Genomic DNA, 20,584 nt, shown 5'->3' with positions numbered 1-20,584 from the left:
GTAGGCAAGAATAGATGGATCAAAATAGGATCCTAAACCATACCAATAGTGACAAAATTAGAACAGCTCGCCGTGAAAATCCAATTCAAACCCACAACTAAAGTCCCAATCGCCGTACAAACCGACCACTAATCCTAATCGCCGTAGCTCCTTGAGCAAGAAGCTGAAACTCCTGTACATATCAACACTCCAATCATCAAAATTCCAAGCATCATACCAGAGGTTGACTAGCAGGATCACAAACATGATGCATCTGTACAATGAATTTGACTGTTTTTTCCTGGAAAAATACCTAGAAGGGGTTGAGTTAACAATCTTTGAGAATGAAAATGTTGTTAATATTTTAGTACTAGTACTATTTGGGTAAGGTAGCAGACTATACATGCATAAGTGAAGGTGGATTAGATGACTGAATGAAAAATTGTCGATAACATAGATAAACTGCATATACATCAAAAGTCTGATTGCTCCCATCAATATCTGGTAAGATCAGATTACAACTGTTAAGCTACAAAATTTGCATTTTCTACTTCAACTTGCATAGAAACCCATGTTGAATCAACATTGCAAGTAAAATTCCCAAGTACAGGCTACTAAATACATGAACTTTCCAGAGTAAATTTATGAAGTAGAAAAATGACAGCAAAGGCAGATTACTAGTACCAACCAGATTTAGATCCAATAACTTTCATTCTTGTAAACCTAAACAAGTTCACGGCTGAATCCTCTCGAGGCGACCAATGAAGAGAGAGAGAGAGGAGGGGGAGAGATCAGGGAGGGTGTTTAGGGGGAGAGATAGATCAGTGGAGAAAAGGAAGGGGAATATTACCTGCATGTGAGGATTCACAACCGTGCGGAGCTGCCAGGAGCTCGTTCAAGCCCCACTGGAGTCTTGTGCAGCGGGGGCAAGGTACCTGGCCGCGCTGCCGAATCGGCAGGGGAGGCAGTAGTCGAGGGGAGCGGCGCTAAACGGTGGAAAGGCATGTGCCCGTGGCAGAAGATGAGTCGCAGCGCCGCCGGAGGTCGGGGACTGCTTCCCGTGGTGGCTCATGGTGGTGGGGAAGACGCGAGGACTGCTGGGGTAGCGATGGGCAACCATGACGAGCAGGTCGGCGACGGCGAGTTGGCGTCGTCAGGAGACGGGGTGCGCGGCGGCGGTGGTCAGTGGAGAAGGAAGGTCGTGGCCGTGGGGCTCGGGAGTGGGTGGATAAGATTTGTTTTTCCTTTTTTTCCAGTTGAGAGATGGAACGAGTGTGTGATCGCTGTCGCTTGTCGCGTAGCGCGGCCGCTCGTTCTTGTCAAATAGTGCGCGTGCACTTTTAAGCTTTCAGGAAAATTAAAATCCGACGTTCCCATATAGCATTTCCTCTTTCCTTTTCCAGTATTGCCGCCCCTTTCCCCGGTTTCCGCTCCGGTCGATCCGCTCCGCTGTCTCTCCCCGAGAAACCCTAAACCCCGTAACCCTCGCCGCCGGTGATCGCTGGTCCCCTGCGTCGGCCGCCATGTTCGGGACCCCCAACTCTCCCTCCCTCTTCGGGACGCCCTCTTCTGCGCCCTCTTTCGGAACTCCCTCCACTACCCCTGCCTTCGGCACCCCTTCCTCCACGCCGGCATTTGGCGCGCCCTCGTCCACCCCGGCCTTCGGAGTCCCTTCATCCACCCCTGCCTTCGGCGCACCCTCCTCTACGCCGTCGTTTTGGACGCCCACTTCGAGCCCGACGTTTGGCACGCCATCGTCGACCCCGGCGTTCGGAGCGCTGCCGTCGTCATCGCCGTCACCCTTTGGGTTCCAGCAGCAGGTGACTCCGTCCCCTTCGCCTTTTGGTTTCGGCGGCGGGGCTGGCGGGCAGATTACCACTCAGATGGCCCCAGTTGCGCCGCTGCCGCTCTCGCCCTCCGACCGCGACATTCAGGTCCGCAACCCTAGTAGAAATGTTGGCCCCTTTTTAATGGTTTGAGGAAGGAACGGTTCGAAAACTTGGTATTTTTAAGTTCTTATAGGCTATGGTGGATGCGTACAAGGAGGACCCAGGCAACCCTCGCTATGCTTTTAGGGTGAGATTCTCCTAGCAACTTTGGTATTTGTGTTGCAAAGATTCTGGTTAATGTGACTTCTTTTATGCTTTTCTGTCTGTTTTGATGGCAGCATCTATTGTTTAGCGTGACAGATCCTTCACAAAGGGTGAAGCCTGTAGCAGCATCTGATGTGCGTAGTTGGATAAATTAGTTCAATCCATGTTTTTCCCTTTCGTGGTGCTGTTCCTGGATATCATAACATGATCATGTTAATTGTGGTCTTGTGGGTGTAGATCATGTGGGCAGAGGCGATGGGTAAGCTTGAGTGCATGGATAGTGCGGACAGGGAGAGGCTATGGCCTCAACTTGTGCAGGGGTTTAAAGATCTCTCCTGCCGGCTTAAGGTATACTAGCAACCATTATTGAAACTAGACACCTTTCATTGGATGTGACGAATTGTCAAGTGACAAAGTACTGATTTTTACAACCTCAATATGTAGGCATACTTCCGCATACATGTTGATAGCTGTAAAAAGTTGACAAAAAATGCTTATATATGAACTTTCTAACTCACCTTCGTTCAATATGTACTTCGAAATGTAGATGATAAATAACATAGTGCTCAATACAGGAGAGGATATCCATATTATTACTCTTATTGTTGGTAACATTAGTTTTTTCCTAACATACCATTTTACCTTGAAGAGCGATTACATGCCACACTTGGATGACACATCAAAATGGTTTTATGGTGTTGATTTGGTTTTTATGAAACGTCAAATATTTAAAGCAACACAGGTTTGTGGTGGAATAACTCCACTTTGCCCCTACCGAGTGTACAACACAAGTCTTGAAGTAACTGCTTCAAAGTGTTGTGGTAGATATCGCTCAAGATGCAAATATAGGCCAATGTGGTAGCAGAAGTTCAGTCCAGAACTCTTAGAACATAAGGTCTAGTCCAAGATCTGATACGAGGCAAGCCATAGGGCTGGCCGATCTTCATAATTGGAATTGGATTCATGGATGAACAATTGAACACAAAGAACAAGAGGAAACACACACAAGGCAAAAATGCACTACCAAGTACACACTCATAGCACAAAGTCAATACATGATGTGCAACTTAGATCCAACAAGCAAGCAATGGTAAAAGGCAAGACGAGGCTGTTCATCCCCAAATCTAAAAGAGATGGAGGTCTTGAGAGATAGTTCTTCCCCAACCCAAAGAGAGGAGGGCTGGCTTGTAATCATTGGGAATTCTTCTCCCAGATGGAGGTCTTGATCCCCTTAGGGGAAGGTAGATTGAGCAAACCTCTTTCAAGTTCTTAGTCTATACTTTGCTAACCTTTTAGCTTGTTTGCGACCAAAGGAGCTCTATGATCTTCTGGAATATTCATGACCTTAAAGAAAGTCTCCACTTTACATAGTCGATCAAGGCACACTTCAATATCAACACCGCATTAAAAGTAGGGATCTCAACTTTCACCTTATATCTTTCTCTTGCATATGTAGGGTTGGGTACTCTAGGATATGCATAGAGATCAGGTTCTTCAAGGCACTGGCCTTCTTGAAGTACGCTAAACTGCACGTTGTTGTGGTACTCTTGCTCCAAGATTACCCCCATCTTCGTCGTCGGAACATCTTCCTCTTGTAATAAATGGCATCTTAGAGTCCAGTTGTCTATCAAGCTTAATCTAGAAGTATCTAATGTGTGTGTGTGTCCTGGTAAAAGAATTTGTTTGCCGGAAGAGTCCAGTCATCTTGATGAGGGCATCCCAGTACCTCATGTTGTTCCCATGAAGGAGGAGGTGAAGCCCAACTTCAGGACTCCTCCAAGTTAGAGGTGTGCCAAAGGGGGTGACCGAACCATGTACTTGGTCGGTTCCAGTTTTACTATTTTATTTCCAGGTCATGATATGGGCCACTTAGGATTTTTATTTTGTGTGTTTTAGTGTGGGCCTGTCCAACCGACTAGTTTTCTAGATGCTTATATGAGGAGGCCAGTGGCTAGGTTTAGAGGGGGTCAAATTTTTAGATCGAGTTTTCAACATTGTGTCCACGTGTGAATCATCCCTCCGGGGACGGCGCTGTTGTTTATCAAATAAAGTGATGATTGCATGAAGGTTCTTGTGTGATCAAGGATTATCGTGCCAAGGTTAGAGGCGTGTTGTTCATCTTCACGTTGCTTGCTGGATTCGTTTCCTCATCTTCAGGTTGCGTGGATTGATCACGTGATTAGAAGGTTTGCTATCTAATTGTCTTGCGGTGAAAGATCGGGCAAAAACTATAGGATCATCACGTTGATCCTTATCATGTGGTATCAGATTACTGGGTTTGTCACCGCGTGTTCGTCTTATTGAAATTGATCTGCTGGTGTTTGCTATAGCACTCGTAGATTGCCGAGGCTTTGAAGATCTGCTGTGGATAGTTGTTGGTGCCGCCGAGGAGCTTGCACGTAGATTGAAGATTGGGTCTAATTGATTTCCGTTTCATTTGTGACAAGATCGATTTCCTCTGTTCTCGGAATACATACAGGCGCCAAAACTTATTTTTCCGATCGATCAGATTGGATCCGTTTCTCCCGTGCGTGCAGTCCAGGATCAAGCGAGGAAAAGATTCAAACGAAGCAGCTGGGTTTGCGCACGGATCTGATCAGTTTTTTTGGTGAGATCAGTTTGTTTGTTTCAGTGTTGGATAGGAATCGGTGGTTAGCGTATGTACGTGGAAAAGTCTGGCCATAATAGAAAAAAAGGAGTTTGCTTCAGATCAATCTATCCGCTTTTGGTGGAGCTTTTTGTGTGAGAAATAAAAAAGGAACAAGATCAAGAGAGAGGTACAGACCGGATTGTTATTGCTTTTACTCACTATTTTTTTGGCCCAGTTATTGTTGCAATTTTGTGTGAGAAAAGAACGATCAGCAAGTAGAGAAGCAGTCGTTTGGCGTTTGGATTAATCTGGTTAGTTGGACACACGTACGTATTAGTAGATCGGAAATTCTCTACCAACTCACGTTGGTTCCCTTGTACGTGAGTCTAATTAACAGAAAAAAATAGTGATTTTATTTTCTCTTTGCAAATTGGAAGATGCCTTCCACATGGTTTTCTCGGTTGGATGAGAAGTCTAAGGAGCTGGCTCGAACTGATATTGCTGATATACAACAGATCATTAAAAAGATGCAAGCGGAATTAAGAAAGCCCATCACAATTTTTCCCGCACATACTGTGCAGCCTTCTGCGAAGGTAATTTGCAAGGACACGTCTGTGGTTCAGATAGATGATGTCAATGAGGCAGCGACAACGCATACTGGTTCTAAGGAGGACAAGGCTGATGCTGACACAATTTTGATGGATGACGTTATACCATTGATCGGGCTGAATGTGCAACTCAAGCCGGTACATGGTGATGCTTGCATGACAGTTGATAGAGGCCAGCGTTGGAATTTATTTCAGACACAGTGCATGATCAAGGGCAAGGCATGCAAGTTGATGATTGACGGTGGTAGCTGTACCAATGGCATAAGCAAGGCAATGGTGGCATCTTTGGGGTTGTCCACTTGGCGTATTCCTGAACCTAAGTATCTAGAGTGGTTGAATAGCTGCGGTATGCTAAAGGTTACACATAAGGCGCGTGTGCCATTTACAGTTGGTGAGTATCCTAATGAGGTGGAATGCGATGTATTGCCACTAGAGGTGTGTGGATTGTTACTTGGGTGTATGATCACAATGCTATCTATGCTGAGAGAGCAAATATATATATATATATATATATATATATTATATATGTATATATATATATATATATACATTTTTGCATGATGGCAAACAATGGATGTTGAAGCCTATGACAGATGATCATATCAAGTCGGATGTGGTGTTGGTGATGCGCAACAGCGCAAGGAGAAAGTGCACAAGGCCAAGCCAAAACAAAGGATAGTTGAGCTTCCGAAGGAGGAGCATGATGGGAGGAGTGTTAGTACTAATATTGTTTCAGCCGTGCCTGTCGATGACAAGCCAGTTGTGCCTGTTAATGACAAGTCGGTTGATGCCAAGCCTCTTAGTGGTGAGATGACAAAGATTGCAGCTAATCCTACACTTCTAATTTGTGTCGGCCAAGGTGTTCAGATAGATGATAGTTGTGCTGCTCATGTCTCGGTGCTTATGGAGGAGCGGGTAGTAGACTGCATGTTTGTTGGACCAGTAGGGGGGAGATTTATTGGAGCAGTTATGCGTATGCACACAGGCAAAGATGGATGTGTTCGTCAATTGTGTGGCCCGTGCATTGCTCCTATTTTGCAGGGTTGTACAAAGAAGTTCCACGTTCAGCGACAACGAGCTCCATCGACAGTGGAGAAGAAGCTGTTGGCGCCTAAGTCCAAGCTTATGTGGCGACGGAAGGTGGTGCCATCGGCGGTGACAAGTACAGGTAGCCGAGAGGGAGGAGGTGGTGTGGCAGGTCAGCGAGACTTGCAGATGGCGGCGAAGCGTGCCATTATTGCTGATTTGATGCCAGCCATTAGAGAAGACCCTCCAGCGTTGAGGACAACGCCTTTTCAACGGGGGGAGGATGATGAGGGCATCCCAGTACCTCATGTTGTTCCCATGAAGGAGGTGAAGCCCAACTTCAGGACTCCTCCAAGTTAGAGGTGTGCCAAAGGGGGTGACCGAACCATGTACTTAGTTGGTTCCAGTTTTATCTATTTTATTTCCGGGTCATGATATGGGCCATTTAGGAATTTTATTTTGTGTGTTCGGTGTGAGCCTGTCCAACCGACTAGTTTTCTAGATGCCTATATAAGGAGGCCAGTGGCTAGGTTTAGAGGGGGTCAAATTTTTAGATCGAGTTTTGAACATTGTGTCCACGTGGTGAATCATCCCTCCAGGGACGGCGCTGCTATTTATCAAATAAAGTGATGATTGCATGAAGGTTCTTGTGTGATCAAGGATTATCGTGCCAAGGTTAGAGGCGTGTTGTTCATCTTCAAGTTGCTTGCTGGATTCGTTTCCTCATCTTCAGGTTGCATGGTTGATCACGTGATTAGAAGGTTTGCTATCTAATTGTCTTGCGGTGAAAGATCGGGCAAAAACTACAGGATCATCACGTTGATCCTTATCACATCTCCTAGATGAAAGTTGTCTCTTAGATGGACCCATCTAGAAGTAGGTGTGTTGAAGTACTTAAAGGGTCCATATAAGCATGTATCCCCATTGTAAGGAGGGAAGCAATGAATATCTAGTTTCTACCTATGCTTCTCTTCTACCTTAGTAATTCTCCAATCTTTCCCCACTAACCCCTATACTGTACGACGGCACCTACATGGCAACGAACCTCTTGTCCTTTGAGTATACCACCCTACAACCTCCGTAGCCAGTGTCAGCAGCAACATCTGGTATCAGCGCCAGAGCCCATGGTTGACAATGTGCCTGAAAGAAAGATCAATTTTAATGATGAAGTCTTGGCAGCGCATAGCCGATCGACAAATTCACCAAGGAGTTTGCATCGCTGGATCTGCGAGTCAAGGCATTGAAGGAGAGGTCAGGTGTGCCGGGAGGAGGCGATGGCATCTTGTAGCGCCCTTCATCCTTACCCTTCCTGAACGGCAACAAATCAGCAGATTTGGCCGCCAACCTAGTGACAACAACGACACAAACGCGGACAGGAACTTGGTGCTCTCGGGTTCCCGCGCACCCTATATGCGCCAAAAAATTTAGTAATTCAAAAAAAGTTAAAAAAATCCAAATCTTTTTTGGAATCAAACATGATTAGGTATTGTACTCATATAAAAAGTTTGGACAAGAAATGATTCCTATTGACTTCCGGGCAAAAGAGACAAGTTTATGAAGACAATATAGCGTGAATAGTACTTGTATATAGCGTTTTTTGCTGAATCTTTGACCTAGGATACAACGAAAGTCTTTCTTTGACGAATCTTTTTATACGACCACAATATTTGATCATGTTGGATACCAAAAAAGTCTCGAGATTTTTTGAACTTTTTTTGAATTACTATTTTTTTTCGCATATAGGGTGCGCTGGTACCCAGGTTCTTCTATGTATTTTCCACAATCTTGGCACAACACCAAGTGCCATGCTCCCAGACATCATCACATCATCCCACACGATGCAAGGCTTACGGATAGTGTCTCCCAATTCACAGACATGATTTTTGTTTCCACTGCAACAAATGCCACCTAGGCCCCTCAAGTCTGGTGTCTCACATGTTCCTCCATCGGTGGTTCATGTTGCTAACACCGTGAGAGTGCCTTGATACGACAAATTGGATTTTCTATCATTTAGTGGTGAGGATGACCCGCTGGTTTGGTTGAACTGGTGAGCAATTTTTAGGGGCAAAGCATCGAAGGAGCGGTGTCAACTACGGTTTCGTCCTCCTATTCGGACCAATCCATTAGGAGAACTTGCGTGCTTCAAACAGATGGGATCTGTTGCAAAATACATAGAGAGGTTTCAAGCACTACTTTGTCGTGTTGACCCCCTCTCAATGCCGCAGCAGGTTCAACTTTTCACGTCCAGGTTGATTGATCTACTACGAGTCAATGTGGAACTTCATAACCCTTCTGGCCTACAAGTGGCCATGAGCCTAGCTTGTGTGTATGAATAACGAGCAACCATCATAGCTACGGCCTCCAATGACAAGTCATCCATGCCTATCGAACAATAACAAGGTATGGAATGCTAAAGCTCCTTTGGGGAAGAACACACGTTCGCCGATTGCCAAGTGCAGAGATGGCAGAAAGAAGGGAAAACAGATTGTATTTCAAATTGCGATGAAAGATTCTCAAGAGGCCGTCGTCGCCCACGCCTTTTTTGCCTTGAAGTAAATGATGGCGATGACGAGGAAGATCCGCCATGAACTACAGCTGGATGACGAGTTGTATCTGCAAGGGGGGAGTAATGTTGTGTCATCTTAGAGTACAGTTGTCTTCAAGCTTAGTCTAGAAGAATCCAGGGTGTGTGCGTCCTGGTAGAAGAATCTGTTTGTGGGAAGACCTCTAGTTATCTCCTTGATGAACCCAACCTAGTCTAGAAGTATCTAGGGTGTATGTGTCCTAGTAGAAGACTCTATTTGTGGGCAGTCTAGTTATCTCTTTAGATGGATCCAGCCTAGTCTAGAAGTATCCAGGGTGTGTTGAAGTACTTAAAGGGTGTATATAAGGATGTATCCCCCTTGTACGGAGGCAAGCAATGAAATACCTAGTTCCTACCTATTGTTCTCTTCTACCCCTCTAATTCTTCAATCTTTCCCCACTACCTTCTACTTTACCACGACGCCTACAGGCGGCAACCCTTGTGTTCTCTGAGTATCCCACCCTGCAACCTCCGTAGCCTACGTCAGCTACACCATTTTCATTGGCAACATGTGGAACATCCTTTCTTATCATCTCAACTAGCTAATCAAATCTCCGCTAGGATCCTCATGTAGTGTTTTAGTGTGTTGTTACGCTGCATCCATCCTCTTCTCCCGTTGCTCCATCACTTGCTACAACTCACTTTCAAAGAGGACACCGAGAACTACTATTGATCAACAAGGCTCTGGTATCACCTCAAGCAGCACAAGGTTGTGGAGGAACAACTCCACCTTGCTGCTGCAGAGTGTACAACACTATTGGTGAAGGAACTACTTCAACGTGCCGAGCTGAATATCGCTCGACGCAAATATTGGTGATATGGCAGCATATGGGTTCAGTTCAAAACTAAGAACACAAGATCTAGTCCATTATCTTATATAAAAACACCAAGCTGAAGTAGCTAGCGGGCGTTATGAACTAAGCTTCTTGTATTGAGTGAGGCCAACAACCAGTACATATACCCAAGAGGGAAATAAGCAAAGAAGCCTCTATGCAATATGGCAACTACACACAAAACACAGCCCTGGTCTAACACCCCCCCCCCCCCCCCCTCAAACTCAAGGGGGATCTTGGACACCGAGTTTGGACAGGAAGAAGATGCGTTGTGACCATGTCTGACCTTCTGTCAGAAAAGCAGCGAGCTGAAGCTTCGAGGGCACATACTTTAGGGCCACCTACCTCTCTTGCTCTTGCACCCGAGGACGCATGTAGGAGGCATCAACACGGACGTGCTTGGTGAGCTCATGCTTCACATGATCACGAGTAATGCTGAGCGCCCCAGTGTTATCAAAGAGCAAAGGGGTCGGTGTAGTTGTGGAAACACCAAAGTCCTGAAGAAGCCAACGTAGCCAAGTGATCTTTGCATTCACGGACGCCATAACACGCAGCTCAGCCTCAACATTGGAGCGAGATACACCAGTTTGCTTCTTGATAGAGAGAGGAGCCAAGAGAAACACAATAGGTTTGAGAGAGAGAGAGCGGCGATCATTGTGGCCCAGATCGTGTCACAGCAGGTCTGAAGCTAAAGACAGCTGGAGCAAGGGAAGGATAAGCAGAGTCACATTCCAACGAAGATAACGAAGAACAAGAAGATGGCTGTAGTGAAGTTGAGTGGGAGCATAGACTAACGGACTCATAATGTGCACAACTTAAGAAATGTGAGGGTGAATGATGCCTAGATAGACAAGGCTCCCGACAAGATGATGGTAGTGAGCGGGATCCGCAAGGGGTTCACCCTCAATAGGACGAAGATGAAGACCAAACTCCATAGGAGTGTCAACCGTGCACTGATCAGTGAGGCGGAAGATCTTGGAACAAGTGCCTTCAGGGAAGAAATGATCTCAAGTCCTAGAAAGTAGTGAAGAGAACCCAAATCAGGCATCAAGAATTGCTCATTTCGGCGACTCTTGACAAAATCAATGAATTGGTGGTCATCCCCTGTGATAATCATGTCATCAACACAGAGTAGCAAAAGAGTGCGAGCATGAGAAGTGTGAATAAACAAAGTAGGATCATGAGCAGTAGCAGAGAGTCCAGTCCCTGTGATGACGTCCGAGAAACGCCGAAACATGCACGGGGAGCTTGTTTCAGCCCGTAAAGAGAGCACCAAAGGCAACAAACAATGCCATTAGAGAGAGTATATCTAGGAGGCAGCTGCATATGGACCACTTCCCGTAGGTCACCTTTTAGGAATGCATTCTTGACATCCAATTGAGAGATGGACCACTACCGAACAACTGCAACAGCCAAAAGAGTGTGAAGAGTGGTCATCTGAGCAACATGAGCAAAGGTCTCATCATAGTCATGACCATACTCCTGCTGGAAGCCACACACAACAAGACGAGCTTTGTAGTGCTCGAGAGAACCATCTGAACTTGTCTTAACCTTGTAGACCCTTTGCAAGTGATGGGTCTAATGCCTGTAGGCAGTGGTAGAAGGCCCCAAGTGCCTCTCCGCAACCGCCTCGTGATACGACTCAACAATAGTGGTAGCAACAACAACATAGGAGGCTGGAGAGTGGCAGTCACTCGGATTATATTGAGGAGCAAGGGGGAGCAGGTGACCCTGAAGCAACGGGACCCAACGAGGAAGGAGTGGAAGTGGAAGGTGGTGCATCAGAGGGAGAAGGGTGTTGAGCACGATGGGAGTAGACAAATGGAAAAGGAGAGAGAGTGAATGACTCAACCCGGGTAGGAGAGTCAGGAACAGAAACCTCATCCTGTGTAAGTTGAAGCTCATGAGCAGACGAAGGAATAGTCTCATTGGTTGCAGTAGAAGAATGACAAGGGTAGAAGTGGCGAGACTTGTCAAAAGTGACATCTTTGGAGATCCCCAGTCTTTGAGCAATAGGGTTTGACAACGGTAACCCTTGTGCTCTAAATTGTAGCCAAGGAAAACACCTTCAACATATTGAGCTGTTCGTGAGGGTGGAGAAGAACAAAACAGGCACCCCCAAAAAGGCGTATAGCACTATAATTAGCTGGACCATCACCTAGATGATCAACTGGTTATCCCCCTGAGAACAGAAAACTGAATATTAATGATATAAACAACATTAGAGACACTTTCAGCCCAAAAGTGTGTGTGTGTGTGTGGGGGGGGGGGGGGGGGAACAGAAGACAGTCTCAAGGATGTGGCGATGTTTGCGTCCAGCCACCCCATTTCGAGCATGGGTGCCTGGATAGGAATACCGAGGAAGGGTGCCGTGTTCAGCAAGAAAACCATGAAGCTCACGAGATAGGTACTCGCGAGCTGAATCCGTGCGAAAAACTCGAACGGAGGATTCATACAGAATGCGAACCATGGTAGCGGAAGACTTGTAACTTTGAAGCACTTGACTACGAGATGACATCAAGTAGATCCAAGTGGTGAGAAAATCATTGATGAAGATTATATAATATTTGTGAACCCCTTTCGAAACAAAGGGGGCAGGACCCCATACATCAGAGTGAACAAGCTGAAAAGGTCACTGAGAAACAAAATTACTAGAGGGATAGGGGAGTTGTATCTGCTTGCCAAGCTTAAACCCATACAATTTAGTGAACTATCATTGGAGACAGACCCAGAACCCCACTCCTAACCAAAGAAGACAAGCGAGAGCCACAAATGTGACCTTGTCGATGATGCCACTGAGCGAAGGATGTGGTGGTGGTGGCAGCTGAAGCAAAAGGGGTGGTTATGTTCGACTGGCTAGAGGACGCAGCAGAAGGAAGGCGCAACTAGTCGAGCTCCCAAAGGTGTGGAGAGTCGTACCACCGGGGATCGATCCCGACGAGAATCCCTGTACGATGATCTTGAACACATCAAGAGTCAGAATCCTGAATAACACGAGAACCCAAGTTAGTAAAGTTGACCAACAGACAGAGGTTTTGCATAGTCATTTAGGAACATAAGAAACAATAGGGAATGAAAAGAAGATGCAAAAAGAATCTCTCATGTTGCAAGAGGAAGAGAAGTGCCATCCTCTATCTGAAAGGGAAGTGGAGAGGGCACAAAGTTGACCACACAAAGGTTATGTATGTGTGGTGTCATGTTGAAGGAGGCCCCAGAATCAAGAATCCAGGGCAAAGATGTACCTGACGAAGAGTGTGGCGGTGGACTAGACGTTTGACCAGCAGAACCTCAGGATGGTGCAGAAGCAGCAAGGTGGCGCAGCAAGGTGAGCATCTCTTGGTGAACCTTCTCAAGGGAGCCGTCACGAGAATCAGAGGAGCCTCCTGAGTCCTTGTGAGGACGGCTACGACCCTGTCTCTTCCTCTTAATGCACTCCATGATCATGTGACCATCCTGCTTCCAGTAGGTGCTGAAGGCTCTATTGGAGGCTGCTGCCACCGCTGTAGGAGAAGGCCCACCTTGCAGCGATGGTGTAGTGTGGGCAGCCAGGACTGCTGAAGAGGACGGCAACAAGCCCGTGCTGCGTAGATGCAGCTCCTCAGAGCGCACCTCAGCAAGGTCCTTCATAGTAGAGAGCTGAGGATGGCATGCCAACAGCGGAGCACGACTTTGCTTGAACTCCGGTCAGAGGCAAGTGTGGAAGTCGTAGAGGTGACAAACCTCCGGCTTTAGTAGTTACTCTTGACGAACAACAAAGAGATACATGGCATCCCTAGTAGTTTTGTAGCGACGGCGAAGGCGCTCCCACATCTGATACACAGTGATAAGGGGCACCACATCCATGGTGAGATCGACATCCATGCTGTTCACCAAGATGAGGCTCGAGTATCATCATTTGTCCATTGCATGTACAGGTGGAGTTGATTCTGGTACTCTTCAGTGAAGAGAGAAGGGCATATTTCAACCCTCAACTTTTGCCCTAGTCTAATTTACAACCCCGAACTTCAATACCATCTAAATTACAACCCCGAACTCTCAAAACTGGCCAGGATTCAACCCTCCCCTCTCTGTTGACCGGTTTTGACCTGGTTGACCGGTTTTGACCAGTCAACAGGTCCAGTCAGCATGCCACATCAGCAAAAAATGCAAAATTTCCAAGGAAACAACCTGTAAAATCGAAGAAAATCCAGGAAAAGAAATAAGAAATTCAATTTCCGAAAAACACGGAAAATAAAAAAAACGAATTTCCAGAAAAAACCCAAAAACTCAAATTCCAGAAAAAAATCATTTTTTATTTTCCCTAGCTTTTTTGCGAACAATTTTTTCGGAATTTTGCCTTTATATTTTTTCCCTGATCTTATAGATTTTTATTTACTTTTTCTTGAAATTTGAAAAAAAATTCTGACGTGGCATGCTGATTGGACCCGTTGACTAGTCAAAACTGGTCACCCCAGGTCAAAACCGGTCAACAGGGAGGGGAGGGTTGAATCCTGACCGGTTTTGAGACTTGGGGGTTGTAATTTAGACGGTATTAAAGTTCAAGGTTGTAAATTAGACTAGGGCAAGAGTTCAGGGTTGAAATATGCACTTCTCTCGCCTCCTTAAAGGCATCGAGCACCTCACGTTGCTTGGTATTATCCGCATCAACATTGAAGACTACCTTAGCCGGAGGAGTGGGTAGCAGAGGATAGGGCAGAAAACCTGTGAGGTGCTCCTAGACTAGCTGGCCCCTCATGTGCAGCTTCGTGTGCTACACCCAGTCCTTGTAGTTCTGTCTGTCGAAGATAACAGGACATCAGGGGACTGGGACAACTCCGGTGGTGGTGGAGGGGGTGCCATTCTAGCAGGTCTTGAAACAGCTGTGACCTGGACCGCCAAGGGCTTGATGACGACAAGTAGAGGTTAAGGGGGCTGGCGGCGCCTGACGGGAAGGACGGTGCCAGGGCCTAGAATGGCATCGACCTGGCCAGAGGCATCCTTGTCCTAGAAGGAAGAGGGGATGCTTGATGGAGAGAGGGATGGTGGTGGCGACCAGAGGTGGCGGTTGGGTACCTAACCCTAACAAGGCCAACAGCCGGTACATATACACAAGAGGGAAATCAGTGAAGAAGTTCCTAACTTCCTATACAATATGGTAACTACACACACAGCACAATTCTGTTCTAACAGTGGGTACATAGGTTGGATACAAACTAGAGGCGAGGACCTCTATTTATAGGTCTTTGGGAAGCCTTCACATCTCAACTTCTACTTATAGCTAGAAGACTAGAACATTACTTAAGGTTCAACTTCTATTCATAGCTAGAAGACTCTCATTATCCTCATATGATAGGAAAACAAATACAACAACACCTCTCCAACCACATGAAGCTTGGTGGATGCGGTGTCCTCTAATCAGGATTGACATCACACAAGTGCCCTCTAGAGGCTTCATTGTAATTTTCTTTTTCTTCAGGCATGTGACTTTGTGTGATGTGGTTGTAACTCTGTGGGCTTTTGACCACTCCCATATACAATATATTAGGATGGACGTTTAGGAAACAACTACAACCTATGACTTAAGGATCAGCTTATCTAAAATGGATTAGAAGTGTGTAGGATAATTCAAAATTGATTTGACTTCTGATTTTCTTTATTGTTCTTCATCAGTATGGTTGCTTTTCGTACTTGTTCTTTTGATGAATTTTACAATTTATTTGATGCAACATTAGTGTTCATCAACTATCAATACAGCAATACCCAAAGGTTTATCATTTAAAACCTTGAAAAATTACAGATGTGGACTTCACAGTAGGTTTACGATTTTGAATAATAAAATTCTGCAAAATTACAAAAGGATAGCAAGTTGTTGTTTTTACCTTAAGGTTTATTTTACCTTAAGTCTGTAAAATTGTTGTTTTTTCCGTCTTGTATACCAAAATATGACCATTTGAGAATAACAACAACAACAACGACGAAGCCTTTAGTCCCAAACAAGTTGGGGTAGGCTAGAGGTGAAACCCATCAGATCTCGTGACCAACTCATGGTTCTGGCACATGGATAGCAAGTTTCCATGCACCCCTGTCCATAGCTAGTTCTTTGGTGATACTCTAGTCCTTCAAATCTCTCTTTACGGACTTGTTCCATATCAAATTGGGTCTACCCTGACCTCTCTTGACATTACCCGCACGCTTTAGCCGTCTGCTATGCACTGGAGCTTCTGGAGGCCCGCATTGAATATGCCCAAACCATCTCAGACGATATTGGACAAGCTTCTCTTCAATTGGTGCTACCCCAGCTCTATCTCGTATATCAACATTTCGGACTCGATCCTTCCTCGTGTGGCCACACATCCACCTCAACATGCGCATCTCCGCCACACCTAACTGTTGAACATCTCACCTTTTAGTCGGCCAACACTCAGCGCCATACAACATTGCGGGTCGAACTGTCGTCTTGTAGAACTTGCCTTTTAGCTTTTGTGTCACTCTCTTGTCACAGAGAATGCCAGAAGCTTGGCGCCACTTCATCCATCTGGCTTTGATGCGATGATTCACATCTTCATCAATACCTCCATCGTTCAACAGCATTGACCCCAAATATCGAAAGGTGTCCTTTTGAGGCACCACCTGTCCATCCAGGCTAACCTCCTCGTGCCTAGTAGTACTGAAACCGCACCTCATGTACTCAGTTTTAGTTCTACTAAGCCTAAAACCTTTTGATTCCAAGGTTTGTCTCCATAACTCTAACTTCCTATTGACACCGGTCCGACTATCGTCTACTAGCACCACATCATCTGCAAAGAGCATACACCATGGGATATCTCCTTGTATATCCCTTGTGACCTCATCCATCACCAAGGCGAAAAGGTAAGGGCTCAAAGCTGACCCCATTTGAGAATAATAAATTCTGCAAAATTACAAAAGCTTACTTAAGTCTGTAAAATTGTTATTTTTTCCGTCTTGTATACCAAAATACGAAATGTAGAGTGAAGAGTATCTAAAATGGAACTCAAGAAAAGAAAGAATTCCATTTATTTTGATGTTATCCGTCTCTGTGGTACCCTCCTTGCTCTATGAAGACCTTACAACGGAGTGGAATACTCAGCATGGGATGCATCTTCCACATTTTGCATGTATATGTATTTTGAGAACCTTTCTGGGCATTCGTTTATCAAATTTGAATGTCATTTATGGTAGCGTCAGAATTGAATAACGATGCCTTTATTGTGTACAAAGTATAGTTGGTATGCATATTATTATAACATGTGCTTTAAAAGATGGAACATAGCGCATTTGCTGCTCCGATGAATGACATGCTCACATACTGATCTTTGTAAGTGCATGACCTATGTCCTTGCAAAGTTTCAAAAGTAAACTTAATCCTGCTGAATTTCTGCTTACCTTAGTTGCTTACTGCCCCACGTCGTATGTTTCCTGTTCCTTCCTCATATAGGGTCCATTTGGTTTTCGGGATGAAGAGGGATGTGTTTCGATCATCCAAGTTTTTGACTCTCATACACCCGTTTGGTTATGAGTACTGGGTGGATGATGAACCTGCCAGGCTGAGGGAATATTACCTCCAACCAAAATGTCCTGTCTGAACAATTTGTAATATTATTTACCTAACAGCAGTAGTTGAACAATTTGTTGGTTGTCTTGATTGTTTGCTGTACTTAAGGCCAGTTCTGTTTTCTTAGCAGCCATAACGCAGCTATTACTTGTACGCCCTCCATTTTTATATACAAGGCCACTTTGTTTTCGTTTCAAACTTTGACTTATAATTTTGGTCAAGAAAATATGGGTTGTATGTCATAACAAATATATCATCGGAAAGTCTTTCAAATGTGCATCCAATGGCATATGTTTTATGGCATATAACTCTCATTTTGTTGATAAATTAACGGTCAAAGTTAGACATAAAAATATGAAGTGGCCTTGTATTAGTAGATGGAGGGAGTATGTTTTTTCTAGTACGTATCCAGGGCCCCAGGCATACAAGGAAATGTCACCATGCAACTCAGACAGATGTAACGTGTGGGTTACAGTGTGGTCATTCATGTTTTGCTCGTGGGATTCTACCCCCCCCCCCCCCCCCCCCCCCCCTTCCCCCCCAAATTTACGTCCCTTTTTTCCGTGTGTTCAAAACGAAAAAAGTTAGTACTCTTCACAGTAATATTGTTTGCCGGGTTGTTGACATTTGACAAGATCTGTTTACTATAGCCCTTTTTCCTTCTGTGCAGCTCCAAGATGAAGTTCTTGTTTCAGATACTGAAAGATTGAGCATGACCCACTCCAATGTTAAGAAGGTATAATCATATCATGGCATTTTCATTTATTTGTCCAGGAATCAATATCTTGCATAAAAAAAAAGACTCAATTGTAGCTGCAAAGACATTTCCAAGCTGACACATATCCCTGGATCCAACGGTTGAAGCATCAAGAGCTTGTTATTGAGAGGCGCCTCCTAAGGGTGATATTTCTTCTCCTTTTTTCATAACTAAAAATGCGCATAGGAAATGCAAATTCATTATTCATGTCTTGTATCTGACCATTATATATTTTTTGAGCTCCTGATAAAGATCATGAGAATAGTGGAGGCGTTGGAAAACCGGGGTTTCCGTGTTCCGTTAATGAAAGAGGAAGCCGATTTATATGAAAGATTGGTTGCTATAATAAAGCAGGTTAGTTTTCTTTTACCTGTCTATTAGTTCTGCGTTTGGTTGATTATGGATTTTGATTATTTGAATCTTCTGTAAACAGATAAAAGGAACCGGCGGTGATCTGTCGAAGAGAGCTTATAATCTTCTTTCAACCTCACGTGTTCTTGCAAGCGCCGGCTGCGCTAGTGGTCCCATCTATATTCCGAGTTCAACCAAAGTCGATAAGCAGAATGTTACCGAGCTTCTTGAGGTAAGGGCAGGTTTTAATCTTTGTCTGTCCATTTTTATGGCCTGGTATTCTGTCAAGTTGAGAATTTTTAACTGCACAAAATAGGCATTGCAACAGCAGACCGAAGCAGTTGCGAAGTTAGGCAACGTACTAAAAAGGGATACCAGGGACGTGGAAATTGTACTTTCGGAAGACACGGATATGGAAGAAGACAGTTCCGGGAGAAGGGCATTTAAGATGTAAAACTGAAGCCTGGTCTCCATTTAGGTACCTATAAGCAGAGGAAGATCCGTCTTATCATCAAGGGCCGGAGCCTCCAGTCGATGGGATTGTGTTGTCTGGAGTCTAGATGAACTTTGATCTTAACTGTTGCTGTCGTCAAGCCAAAATGTGAAATCAATTTGAGCATCTGTCTTGAAATAACCATACTCCTCGGATAGTTGAGAGAATTCCTCATTTGGCGCTTTCTTGAATTTGCTTTCCTATTCTGCCCAAAATAAGAATTTCTTCCCTATTTGACACTAAGTGCCAATTTTCTTCCTATGTGACACTTTTGTCCATTTTGACAAGTGAAGGTCTCAGGTGACATGAAAAGACCATTTTCCCCATATATTGTTATATAACGCTAAAAGAATAGACCGCTGGTTTGGCTGAACCGGTTTACCGTCTCTTTGAGCCTTGATTGGGTTGGACTCTTCGAGAAGGGCCACTACGTGGGGCTGCTGGCCTGCTGCTCTTGTTGTGCCGGCAGCCCGGCAGAGGAGGCTGAGACTGCCCATAGTGGGAGTAACTTCAACAATAATAACATGGCTGAGACTGGTAATTTCAACAGTAACATAAGGTCACATAAGGTCTAACTCAGTAAATTTATTTATGTGGTAATGATCTAATGACGAGAGATGATTTGAGTAACATAGTTAGTTACTCACTATGAGTAATATCACACATACTATCTTCTTTTCGATTTATAAAGCTTGCTCGTATCTTTAGGTTAATAAATAAATCATCCTAATACATGTTATATATCACAAAATATATATCATTAGAAATAAATCATCCTAATACATGTTATATATCACAAAATATATATCATTAGAAACTTCACATCATATACTTTCTGTTGAACATGTATATGATAAACAGTGCCAACTTATGTCTTATCATGCCATATTACATGAAGAAACTCATGAGGATGTATCTGTTTTGGCAACACTTATGAGGGTTCTCACATAATTCACGGGCATACAAAAGTTACAGTAATTCCCATATAGGGATTCAAATAGAGTACTACCTCAGAGGGCTCGATAATATGTAAGGTCCGGCTAATTAAACACAATTCAAACTACTTTGAAACACTAGTCGAGACAACTATTTCATGCCATCGATTTAATTGGGGATGGACACAAGACGGATTTTGCCATGAACATCCCCAAGGACGTCCGACAACAGCTCAATCATGTCAACCTTCTTGAAGATAACCTTGTGGCCTTTTCACTCATAAACTTGTTTGTAGAGGCATGCCACGTCATCTTGGTGGATAAACTTGACAAGAACATTATGCCTCACAAACGAAGGAGTATGATGCGGAGTATCCTACAGTCATCCCCATGGACCTACCATCGTCTCACGAAGTGCCAAGAGGACCTATGACTTGAGCTAGAGCTAGAGCTCTTGAGACCGAGGTGACTTCTCTCCTTAGTGATATTGCATATGATCCCCTCGAGACATGGCTACTACCTAAATCCAAGGGTGCATGATCAGGTACCAAGAGGACCCTCCCGAAGATGCACGTGAAGATGAACAAGTCCCCAAGTTCACGGATGAAGAGAACCAATGGAAGGAGTCAAGAACACCTCCCAGGCCCCGGACACCCGGCCCCGACCCCGGACATTCGGCCCCTGGAGCATCGTCCACCATAGCTGCACAGTTGCCAAGCATCTACAGGCCCCGGACATCCGGCCCCGCCAGCCCGGACATCCGGCCCTTCCCGAGCTCCCGGA

At 44.9% G+C, this 20,584-nt stretch overlaps 1 protein-coding gene and 1 pseudogene across 2 annotated transcripts; one reads left to right on the top strand and one right to left on the bottom strand.

The window, feature by feature from the left end:
• The first annotated feature begins 1,361 nt into the window (after positions 1–1,361).
• Positions 1,362–19,127, top strand: LOC125529303 (nuclear pore complex protein). Of its 2 annotated transcripts, XM_087543836.1 has the most exons (9): positions 1,363–1,913; positions 2,002–2,055; positions 2,147–2,206; positions 2,310–2,420; positions 17,936–18,001; positions 18,079–18,165; positions 18,275–18,376; positions 18,456–18,605; positions 18,690–19,127. In XM_087543836.1, exons 1-9 carry the CDS (start codon positions 1,503–1,505, stop codon positions 18,825–18,827), a joined length of 1,179 nt encoding a protein of 392 aa, XP_087399962.1. In that variant the 5' UTR covers positions 1,363–1,502; the 3' UTR covers positions 18,828–19,127. The 2 variants fall into 2 exon arrangements, with proteins under 2 accessions (XP_087399963.1, XP_087399962.1); XM_087543837.1 differs by lacking the exon at positions 2,147–2,206 and having other exon boundaries at positions 1,362–1,913.
• LOC147985012 (uncharacterized) lies at positions 12,813–13,574 on the bottom strand (annotated as a pseudogene).
• Positions 19,128–20,584: the final 1,457 nt, after the last annotated feature.

The sequence above is a fragment of the Triticum urartu genome, chromosome 2A (genome assembly GCF_056163025.1).
Source record: "Triticum urartu cultivar PI428250 chromosome 2A, HENAU_Tu73, whole genome shotgun sequence".
NCBI classification, from domain to species: Eukaryota; Viridiplantae; Streptophyta; class Magnoliopsida; order Poales; family Poaceae; genus Triticum; species Triticum urartu.
This window is presented reverse-complemented; position numbering and strand designations above follow the sequence as displayed.

Coding starts and splice junctions, on each gene's coding strand:
- LOC125529303 (XM_087543836.1), top strand. CDS start 1,503: ATGTTCGGGACCCCCAACTCTCCCTCCCTCTTCGGGACGCCCTCTTCT. Junction 1,914..2,001: donor CCTCCGACCGCGACATTCAG/GTCCGCAACCCT, acceptor AAGTTCTTATAG/GCTATGGTGGATGCGTACAA. Junction 2,421..17,935: donor ATCTCTCCTGCCGGCTTAAG/GTATACTAGCAA, acceptor CCTTCTGTGCAG/CTCCAAGATGAAGTTCTTGT.